Here is a 12,024-nt window from a genome sequence, read left to right as displayed (position 1 = left end):
ATAATAATAAAATAATAATTCTCATGAAAGGTTTACAATAGATTTTAGTGGATTTATATTGACAACTAGTACATTGACAGGAACTAGTATATTTCCTGTGAATATTTTAAGCTTACAGTATATACATATTATATATATTACACATATTATACACACACACATAGTATAGTGTGTTTATGAGAGCAAAGAGAAGATACAAAATGTACAGTCTATTTACATTACTTTACACATGTATAAGCATGCAGATGTGTGTTTATTATTTACATTTCACTTTCTTAATGGTCTTATTCTCTCCAGAGGAGTCTATGATGGCCAACTGCCTGCCCAGCCGGGTCACCCTCCCCATGTCACCCAGTGGCCATCATGCAGCAGCTGTGGCTGCTCAGGCAGCAGCAGCCGTGCAGGTGGCAGCTCTGGAGCAGCTCAGAGAGAAACTGGAAAGCGGTGAACCACCAGAGAAGAAGATGATGATGATGGCAGAGGAGCAGCAGAGGATCATGCAGCATGCCCTGCAGCAGAACCTGCTGGCAATGGCCACCCAGCTGCCCCTCAACATCAAACTCAACAATAGAGGTGAGCCACTCACAGGAGGTTTGACTACACTGACCTGTGTAGAGTTTTAGTGTTCCTCTGTGCTCTCTGAGCTTTATCATTTGCAATAATTCAGTATTATCAGGCTGTCGCCAAGATTTTAGAAAATGTAATTTTGTGTGTCATTGTACAATATAACCTTCCTTATTCCCAGAAACATTAACAGTTATCAATTTGTAATGTAAACTATTACATTTTGATGTGCATCTAATATAACAGAGTGATGTCTAAGATCTAAGATCTATCTTTCAGTTTTTGTCAAAACACTCAATGAGTATAAGCCTGATTTTAATTCATAATTTATACTTAAATATTGAGTTTGTTAGCTATCTTCTATCAGACTTAAATAACAGTGTGCCTACGACTGTGGGTGCTGTGTCAAAAACAGCTAATGGCTGTGCCAGATGGGCTGTCCAACCACTAATGCGCACATAGTCCATCATATAACACATGTAATTTGAAGTTCAGCTCCACAGATGTTATGAAGAAATAGTTCTTCTCAACCACAGGCAGAATCAAGCACGTTATGACTAAAAATGCTTGTCTGGCTGGGCTTTGGCTGCAGCCAGCACAGCTCATGACAAGCTATAAGTCATATATGACTTAATGATAGAGGCTAAAGGAAGAATAAGGGCCCTATCTGCTCAAGTGTGATATCATTTCTGTCTGCATCACTGCCTCTCTCATATTAGTCATAATAGCAGGCTTTGCACTTGATACGTGATGGAAGAATGAGTGAGAATCTTTCTCAGGTTAATTCCCACACTGGTCGTCTGGCTCTGGCTCTCACATATAAACACTGTCATTTCAAGATTACATCCAAACACTATTATTTGTCTTTACCCAGATGCACTTAGACGGATAAATTTGTGTTTACAGATGGTTTGATATCACAGCAGCTCACTGAGATCACTGTGTGTGTGTAGGGCTGGTCTGTTTTCTTAAGACATTTCTATTATTTCAGAACCTGTCACATTTATTCAGCCAAGTTTTCCAACTGTGTGCTGTGATAGGATTCATCCATAACTGACATGTACAAATGGCTGTAACATCTTTTGACAGTTCTTTCTCCCCAGAACTCTTTAATAAAGCTCTCCTTATCCTGTCACTCTCTGAATTATCACCAATACTCCACCAGGGCGCTCCTCTTGCTTCTTCTGTTCCCTTTCTAAATGCTCATATTGAGTTTTTCTCTCTCTCGTTCTCTGCCTCCTCTCTTGACAGATGATAGACAAGAGACCGCATTGAACCTGTCTACCAACGGCATTAGCAGCATCAACATGTCAATAGAAATAAATGGAGTTGTCTACACAGGTAAATAGAGGGGCCGTTTGCTGATGTAATTGCAGGCAGGAAATTCAATAAGTTATAGCAGCACCCTGGTGCTTAGTCCTCTACGCAATTTGATGTCTTTGCTATAAAATCCATCGTAATGAAGTGGCAGTCCAATAGAGTTAAAAAAGTTAAATATCTCGAAATTGGGCCTGTGGATTTGAGGTCGATGGGGCTTATTGTCTTATGTGCCTGCCTAGAGTGTGAGTGTGTGTGTGTAAATGGAGGTAGCTTGTGTATTGAAGTAATTACTGCCTCTCTGCTTTAACATAGGCCATTCATGTCAGGGTGTAAGCCTGGTGGCCGTCACATCATATCTGAGCTCCCTCTTTGAGAGCCAGTGTTTGGCAGAGTGTTGACTTGATGCAAGTCATCCTGCCACAAGCTGACACTGTAGTCTTTCTTTTTTGCGGGTCTGTAGATAAGTATGCTGAAATGTAACAGTTACTGCTGAAGATGACCATATCTTTATTATCTGTATAATACTGCAGGTCCACAAAAAGTCCTAAAATGCCTTAAATTCAAAGGTTACAGTCATTTATAGGTTTTAATTTCACATTTAACATTTTAAATGGTTCGATTTATTTTGTGTCAGAATTGTTCAGTTTCTTCAGCAGCAGAATCAGAAGTTTTGATCACCTGCACAAAGCCAACATAGTCATGTCAAGTCACATCAGTGTTACTTCTATAGCCATAATCACAACTTTGTCTCCAAGAGCTTTATAATTTGTAGAACATATGAATCCTTAGGAAGAGTAAATGGACTGAACTCATATAGCACTTTTCTAGTCTTAATGACTTCACAAAGTGCTCTGCACTATATGTCACATTCACCCATCAGGGGCAATTTGAGGTTTAGTATCTCGCCCCAGGATACTTTGACATGGAAGAGCCGAGGATGGAACGACCAACCTTTTGATTAGTGAATGACCCACTCTTCCTCCTGAGCCGCAGCCGCAACAGAGGGGGATCTCTCTCCCAGATATCTATATGTATATGCGGAGTGGACAGAGGTAGCAGTAGTAAAACTAGACAGAATGAATGATATTAAGTAAATTAAATACATGACATATAAAATTAAATATATATTGTAATAATGCTCCGCTCAGTGCTTAACTTATACATTACATTATACATAATACTGACCTGCTGGAAAAGGCCAGTTCTATATAAACTAGCTGCAATATTAGTAATAATACTGCTACGTGAAAGCCACTGTATATTCTGACAGCATACACTTTTGTAAGTAGGAAAATGAGACAGTTGGTGCAGTCTGTTGTGTTTTTTCAGCCTACTCCTCTCAGTGTCCCTGGATCAGATCCACAAGTAGCTTGTAACAGTACTTTTTTTCTAAATTACTACTGAGGGACACCAAAGTAGAACATTTTCTAATTCCACACATATGACTTTAAAGAGCAAATAATATACTAAAGGCACTTCTTTGTAAATTCTGTATATGTACACGCACTTGATACTTTTATTTGACTCGGGTGCCAGTCAGTCCTTTGCCTTTTTCCAGAGACAATCCAGTAATTCTGTTGTCTAGATTTAAAAAATAAAAATTAAAAATCTGTTAGGATGAATCCCATGTGTCATGCTGACTCTTACTCTGGACAGTTCTTCATTCTTCTTGACCACCACAGAGGCTTAATTATGCAAGTCTTACTTGGAGTTGTAATTTCAAAAGAGCTATGTGACATTAGTTGGGTCACAGTTATATGTGTGTGAAAAACGAAACATTATGCCACTGATGGAGACAGTGTAAAGATTAAAAAGGAGATACACAACTGAAAAAACATGGCTGAAACACATCCTTTGTAGACTAGGGTTAGGGCAAAGGGATGCTGGAGCAATGTCAGACCTGCCAGGGGTTGGAAATATCATTATCATTGGTTGTCAGGACAGCGTAGAGTTTGAGGCTGATGAATGTTTCCTCCTCAGGTGTCCTGTTTGCTCGACAGTCAGCCATTGCAGGGATGACGGGACGCCGTGGGAAACACAGCAACTCTCAGACTCAGGGAAAGACCAGTCCCACACAGTTCCAGCCCTCCTGCTCCTCTTCCTCATCCTCCTCCTCTTCCTCACTCCATGGACACAGGAACTCCTCACCCTGAGTTCCCTGCCCTCCTCCCACTCCACCAGGGATGAGGTCCGTTCTCTTCTCAGAGACAACAAGTAGCTGGAGACATGATCATCAGACAAACTCCAGGAGCTTTTGAAGGTGGCTTTCCCTCCACCCACTCACCCACATTACTTGTAGGTCACCCAACAGATTGAAAAGCAGCAAACTTGTATTTACAAATACTTTGACAAGAGATCTGCCTGCCCCCTTCATTCCCACTCCTCCTGCTCTGAATTAGTAGTGTGTGTCGAGGGCATTTGACCTTTGTGTGTTGCCATCTTTCATGAACTCTAAGACATCTGTTCAATGTGGAACAGTTCAAAAGCATGGTTGCCCACCAACTCAAGGGGTAACCTGGATGAAGCCAAATGAAGACTCCCTCTTGCGCACCATTGCAATGAAAAGATGAGACAACTGAACAGCTAATCCTCAGCAACAAATAATAATAGAAACAGAAAGCCTACAAACAGTTTATGTTTGTAGGCTTTCTGACAAACCTTAGAAACTCACTGCTTATAGCTGATACCAAAGAAGAAAACAAATATCTGCTGGTACATGTTCAGCACTTACAGTGAGCTTTAGCACCAGTGATCAAACCTGATGATTATAGCAAGAATACAGACAGGCAAAGCACATCTGAAGTGGAAATCATCATATATTCTGAGGAAAGGCTGCCTGACTTCTTAGCAGTATGTTCTCATCAGACACTTATGACAAAATCTCTCAACTACATCAGGTGTTCTTCTGAAACACTGGAACTCATGTACATGTAGCCAACAACAAGGCCAGAAAGAGTGATGCATGTGTACATTCACACAGCTACATTAGAAGTGAAAGTGAAGTGTCTGATATGTGGTTTTCTTTCTAGTGGCTTTTACTAGTCTCTTCTTTTAAACACAGTGAAGTCAGCAGCTGGTTCTTTGACTTGTTAGCTGGCTAACTAGCCAGCAGGCTAATGGAACCATGCAAATGAGGATAACACAAAGCTCTATCCACTAGTAACAAACACTGTGTCTGTAAACTAATATTATATAGACATATGTTATAGGGGTCAGATTAACAGTCAAAGCCAAAATGGGCTGTCAGACATATTGCCCTCTCTCACATGTGGCCCCAAACCAGTCAGACCAGCTTGCCAGAAGCCAACCAGTATTACACTGGAATACTACCCTGCCCCGTGTTTACTGTGTGTCAGTTAATTTGAGATTGAGTACTTTTGTTTCAGGATAGGCACCATCTAAGCATAATATCCACTTATTATAGTAATACAAAAATATATGCTTCAGTGGAGCATACAACCAAAAATTATAATTTCTCAAAGTAGTTCATAATAATTTGTATACAGTTTAATAATTGGCCTTGTCTGCCTATTGTAGCATCATTTCAGCAGTTTACCAGGCTCTTTTACAATGGTAGTATAAGGGGAAGAAACTTTTTCAGGCACAGGGGATTTTTTAATGCAGCACAGAGGTTGGTCACTAGGACAGCTGGCAGAAAGGCTTCTTGCCCTGACATATAGAGTGCTGAAGGAATGAGTCCTAAAGCCCAGAAATAAGTTAGCATTTTAACACATCTGGTTCCCTCAAAATCAATGGGTTTTTTGAATGGGTTTTTGGTTAGAGGCCTGAAATAAGGTCTGTGGTTAATACAAGCTCAAGACATTTTTATATTTTATTCTATAACATAATTTATGTCAATACCCCACTTTTAATTTAAATTTTAATTTTAACCTTTTGTGTCTAAACTATTACAAGAAGGGCTTTTGTGGGGTGACCTGAAGACCCAATGGAAAGGCACATACCATGTGGGCGCATATGCTCTGAGCAGCTAGTCCCCAGTTTGACTCCCAACCCTTCGCTGCATGTCATTGCCCTGCTCTCTTTCCCTAACGCTAACCCTTTGTCTCTCTACTGTCACTATTGTTAAAGACATAAAAACCTCAAATAAGAAGAATAAAAAGAAGGGCTTTTGTAGAAGAGGTAAGCACACCAAATCCAAATTACAATTTGGAAGTTTAGTGGTGGTGACACTGAAGTTGTGCCACCACGGTGTAGTTCACATAGGTGTAGCTTTTTTACCTCTGTCAATTGCATTTAAGCTTCAAAAATCATGAAAGTGGTGGTCATTTGTGAAGATTCTCTTGCTGAATAAAACTTTTAGGTATCATAAACTTAAGTTGGTCACAGATGTAATTTTATTCAAAAACCCATTGACCCATGAAAATTCTAACTTATTTCTGGGTTTTTGAGACTCATTCCTGCACCTTTCCATACTTGTATGTTATATTGCATCCTGGGACATTAAGTCTTTCAACAGTTAGGATGAGTTTATAATACAAATCTTGAACACAGTTGTTTTTAGTATGTTAGCTAGTGTGTGAATCGCATGTATTATCAACAGCTATGATAGGAGATGAAAACATCAAAGAAAATATTCTTTCCATGTATCATTTATGAAATAACCTGTTCCAAGCCACAAACTGCACAGTAACTAATCATGTCTATTCAGTTCTGGTGAGACAGCAAAGGGCTGTACACAGCTCTTGTTTAGGGACCTCCAATATGGCCACTAGAAGAGGTATTACATCACTGATAAGTTATAACACTGCTGACAGCATTAGTTTAGTTTAGTTTTTCCCTGGTTTCTTTTGCTGGGATCTCAATGTAAGTGACCACATCGTTTTGATCATAGAATAAATTATTTGTGGAGTAGGCACATCAAAATTTCAAAACATAAATGATTTCAAAAACAAGCTTGTTAGTCAAAATGACTGAATGAAATATATTTCTCATGATGACAAGAAAAGAACATTTTAAAAAATCCTCTTTTACTCTCTGCCTTCCAGAGTGTACAGTAACTTGACAGGTTAAACTGATGTGATGGTAAGCATTGTTCTGGTCCTAATGCTTTCCTCATTCATTAGGGTAAATATTGCAACCAACATTATTACTCCATTCTTGTGGTTGTGGTCAGAAATACTTACAAAATCTCTGCTGAGGCTGAGTGTGGTAGAGCTGCAGCACAAGAGACAGCATTATTTTTTTGAAAAGATCTTCTGCAGTGCACAGTGACTAAAGCCAGGGCCTACTTGCCAAAAATATCAATGATGTTTGTTAACATAATAAGACAGAAGCACAAAGCTGATGTGATGTTGGTGGGGAAATGCTGCTGACAGAGTCTGGGGAAGAAATTAATCCAGAAAGTTCTCATGTGGCATTGGATTCTTAGAGAAATGACTGTGACAGAAAGGGATAGAGCACTTCAGTCCTGTAGGCAGCAGGTGAACAGAAATAAAGCAAGTGACAGCAGGACATATGAAAATATGTAGTCTGTAGGAAACAGTCATCAATCACACAGTGGTTACACTGCAAATCCAAGTTTGTTTTTTTAATGCACTTGTGTCTAACAAAGAGCTTCTGCCTCTTTCATTTTTGTCTGTTTTTCTTTTTCTGCTTTCATAAAGATATAAAATATTTTCTTGATTGTGAGGAGAAATGGTAAACAGTTTGAAGATACATAGGGTTTTATTTATTGTGTTTTATACTCCACCACTTTGTTTGCAAACCCTCTTTAAGAGTCTTCTGAATGCAGATACCTCACCAATCTACCTGTATATAGTCATAGTAAAGTTTGAATACAAGATATACCTCATAATTTTTTTTTTATTGTACAGCCATTTGAAATCAATGTTTTGCTTCAATAGACCACTGGATTTTTTTTTTCTTTATCATTTTTTGTATGATTATACCAAAGAAGGGAATATTTTATTGACACACATCTACCTCATTTGTTATAGACTGTGCCAACGAGCATGTCCACAATCTTAATTACCAGTGTGTTCATGGTGTTTCATATCCATGTATTTGTGTGAATACAGATCCTTTTCAGTTAAAGAAAAAAAAAACCCAATAGATTATATTAGAAAACTAGGCAACATGTTCAAAGTGCTTTTTATGTTGGATGTTGTGCCGGCGCAACAAAACAGCCTTTTGTGGGACACAGTACGGACGCTTGTCAAAACAAATCCAATCTGCATGAAAACATGAACATAAAGATGAAGACAGCGCCTTGCACCAGTGAATTCAATCAGAGATTACACATTTGTCATGTCCATAGTTTGGCATGTTGGTGTTGGTGTCAGTTTCTGCCATAAATGGCATTTGATTTAACAGAACTGCAGATAAATGATCAGAACCTGATGTTTACTATACTCTGATTTCACACACAGTACATTGTGGTATAGCTGGCTGACCTCACTCCAGAAATACCATCAGGCCAAAATTTCCTCTTTATACAAAAAATATCATCAGGCAGATTAATATTAATATACTAAGCACATTCATGTTCCATAGGGGATGAATACTTTCGATTTTAATAACACCATGACCTTTTATGAAATGATGCCCTCAGGACAAACATTTGTAGCTCCACCACTGATAAAGCCCTACGAATAGTCTTGTGTGTGCTTTTTAGAAGTGGCTGTCTTCCTCACTGTGAAGGATTTTTCATGCAGATTGCTCACAGTTCACTTAATCTATCTAAAGGTTTAGACTAGTCTCGTTTCACGATGATAGTGCAGTGCTCTAGGCTGATTACTGTTGATAAAGCTAATAATATATTGTAGTGACTGTATGTATAGATGGTGATGTTGACATTGTACAAACACAATCGTGCAGCAGAGGACAATCCTCAGCCAATAAGATGAGCTGACTCATCAGTTGTCAGTTGAGCTGTTGAAGGTGGTTGTGCTTTATAATTCTCATGTTTACTTGAAATGTGCTCTCTAGCAATCAGACATGTCTGCCGGTAGATACAGCAACAGTCCAAGAAAAAAGTCAGAAGAAAGAAGAAGAAGAAGAAATCACTTCTTTATACACTTGGTGTTGCATCCTTGAAACAGTGATATCATCTTAGTATTAATGGACTTGAATACTAACAGATGGACTAGACAGACCTCTCAATCTGGATAATCTGGAGTATTGTTGAGCCATGGTGGTGTTCATATTGTCCTGGCAGAGCGCAGGTCTCCTCAGACCTCAGATAACTGTATTACTATCTGTCTCAGAAACATACACACGTTTATCCACATTTAATAGAGCTGTGAAGTGGGAAAGTTATTTTAGTTAAAGTGTAGTTCAGAGTTTTTTGTTTGTCTTTCGTAAATAATAAAAAAGTCAGTGTTACAAGCCTGTTGATGTAAAAATAGGTGAAGTGTTCTGAATTTGCCAGCTGCCTGAAAGAAAAACCTCTCATAGATTAAATGGGGTTTGATGGTTGGGTCAGCAAAGCATGGGGGAGCAAGCATGTCTCCAACCAAGAGTCAACAGGTCTTTTTAATCTTTCTCCAACTCTGACTTTAATCAGTTCTTTTAACTATGCTCATGATTATGTAAAACTTGTCGTTTTCATAATTGTCAACAGTTTTGGGAGGCACTGGGGCAGGAGGGGTAAGAACAATACTTATGTGGATCATTTTGGCAGACAATGACAAAGGACCTATTTTGCAGTTTAGTTGGACAAAGACCTTGTTGAATTTGCAGCTCTGACTGGCCTCTTTCCCATAGCAACAGCAGCAGAGCCCATGGTTATCATAGACTTTATATCCATCTGCCATACCAAGCTGTCAACAAAGAACAGCCTGACAAAATTCAAACTGATGGCCATACCATCAACCTGAAGGATCATTACTTGTCCAGGACACTCCAGAGCTTATGTGTTGAAGTTTTCAGCACTACTTCTCCCACTTCACAACTCTATCAAACTTTCATAACAAGTGTCACATGGCTGATGTCCAGATCCTAGAGGATTGTCTTGGGTCCACCCAGTTAATATTTGTAATGATGAATTATATTTAAGAATGCCCTTAATCCAGAACCATCGCAGCATGTATCACAGTACTGGATCAGAACCCTAGACTTTTCAATCACTCAGAGGCTGCGATCATTGAAAATCCAAACTTGGTGGGTGGTAGGCAATCTTCTTTTAAGGTGGAAAAAAACAAGTATAATTAATTTCCACAGAGAAAGGTGTCTTCCATTACACTTAGTACAAACAAAAGTTCAGTCAGTGAGTGAGGAAGAAATCTTTGATTTTATATGTAAATTTATATGCAGGTCCTGCGATGGACTGGCAGTCCCCATGTCAGCTGGGATAGGCTTCAGCTTCCCCATGACCCTTAACGGATAAAAGGTATAAATAATGCCTTTCTTTGTCAGGATTCTTATTGTTTCTTTGCACATGCCTGATATCATTTTTCCAACTTAGATACATTGCCTACCATCTGGTGACTTTGTATTTTTAATATTCTCACCATAACAAATTTTACAAATTAATAATTGACAGTTGAAATGTACATGAGATGGCTATCTAGGATTGCCACACATAGCGTGATGCCCCTGGATCAGGGTTCATTCAGGACCGGACATTTTCTACTTCCACGATCCATCCCTGTCTTGGATTCTCTATCTTTAAACACCACACTGGCACAGTGTATTCCTCATGACTGTCCCCTCCACAGCCCCTTCTCCTGTACATACTGCTGAATGATGCCAATCACTGAACATTTCAGATGACACAACCGTGAGGCCACAGCATGGAATCATTGGCATTCTTCTTACCAAAGAGTTTTTCAAGCTGTGACCGTGCTCACTTGATGTTAGGTCATAACCATCAGCAGAGCAGACAAGCAAAGAGAAAACAACAGCTCTGCATGCAGAAAAAAATAAATAAATGACTTATGTAATCAAATAACATGTTTACTTTGTACTTTAGCTAGGCTATTCTGGTAGTTTTTAGACTCTAATCGCTTTATTAGCTGTGTATGAAGCTTTAAATGTCTCTTTTATTTCCCTTTTCTTCATCTTAGATATATCCAGTGCATTATGGGAATGCTGGATTGTGGTGCTCAGGGGTTAAAAATATACCAAAAAAGAGGTGAAAGAGATTTTCCTGTTTTGCAATTTGACTTGTAGCATATTTAGAAATAAAAACATGCTTTTAACTTAAGTATTTTTTTTTTCTGTGTCGTTCTTGTTATTGCACTACTGTGATTCCTAATAAAAACACTCTCTGAGTAGTCATTGACCCATCTAACCAAAATTTTATGTTGGTGTAGCCAGGCAGTATGAGCTATCATAATCAAGCTAAGGACACCAGACAGCATATTAAGGTATGTTGTTATCGTCCATTAGTCCTCCTTAGCGGCTATTGGAGGAAGTGAAGTCAGAGTGATGATGACAAGTTTTTTTTAGAGGGAATGGAGACTTTCTCGGGGTGGCAGTAGAAACCAGCTCCTGTGAAGGAAAGTTGCCGAAACGTTAGATATTATAAAAGTAGATGGTAACAAGTGAGTAAAAATTGAAGACAAGCGGTTAGCTTAAACTGAGTTGAAAGTCAAATACTGTTCAAATATGCTGTATAGTTGCAGACATTAATCTGAAATGTGAGAATATTGTGTTCGGTTATAGTGTTAAAGGGGTTGAAGGCAAGTTTTTTATTGACGACACATCCCAGACTGAACTTTGCTGCAAGAGTTGCCATCACCCCACTGCCTCTGGGATTCCATCGTCATTCATGGACTCTTCATCATCTTTATTCTCCACCTTCACTAGTCTTCATGTTTCTGCTTTCTGAATCATCATAACGTCTGATAGCCTGGATGGACCGTCTTTTCTTGCCTGGGTGGTGGTAGGAACTCAAGTTCAGGCACAAAGCAGAGTGGAACAACCAGAGACTGATTTAATACCATAGTATTTATTTTTGTTAGGGACAGTGAATGTTCATTGAGGGGTATTTTGCTGCTCCACTTGTATGCTCTGCTGTAGAACCTAGATGTAGATGTGCCTGGTGGGAGGAAATACAGGTGGGTTACATTGAGAAAGATATTCTTTCTGCTTTTTTCCTGAATATTCTTAACACTGAAGTCCAGTGGATGCTGCTCTGCTCTGCTCTCCTGTGGCACCAAACAAAGTTGTCCACCA

The 12,024-nt window shown here is 39.1% G+C and overlaps 1 protein-coding gene across 1 annotated transcript in view; it reads left to right on the top strand.

Moving 5' to 3' along the window:
• arid3c (AT rich interactive domain 3C (BRIGHT-like)) overlaps positions 1-11,106 on the top strand; it is a 75,235-nt gene extending 64,129 nt beyond the window's left edge. Inside the window, exons 6-8 of the mRNA XM_051074936.1 lie at positions 298-573; positions 1,816-1,905; positions 3,865-11,106. Of these exons, the coding sequence (XP_050930893.1) occupies positions 298-573; positions 1,816-1,905; positions 3,865-4,037 (539 nt within the window). The 3' untranslated portion in view covers positions 4,038-11,106. The remainder of the gene's footprint in view (positions 1-297; positions 574-1,815; positions 1,906-3,864) is intronic.
• Positions 11,107-12,024: the final 918 nt, after the last annotated feature.

The sequence above is a fragment of the Lates calcarifer genome, linkage group LG13 (genome assembly GCF_001640805.2).
Source record: "Lates calcarifer isolate ASB-BC8 linkage group LG13, TLL_Latcal_v3, whole genome shotgun sequence".
Taxonomy (NCBI): Eukaryota; Metazoa; Chordata; class Actinopteri; family Centropomidae; genus Lates; species Lates calcarifer.
This window is presented reverse-complemented; position numbering and strand designations above follow the sequence as displayed.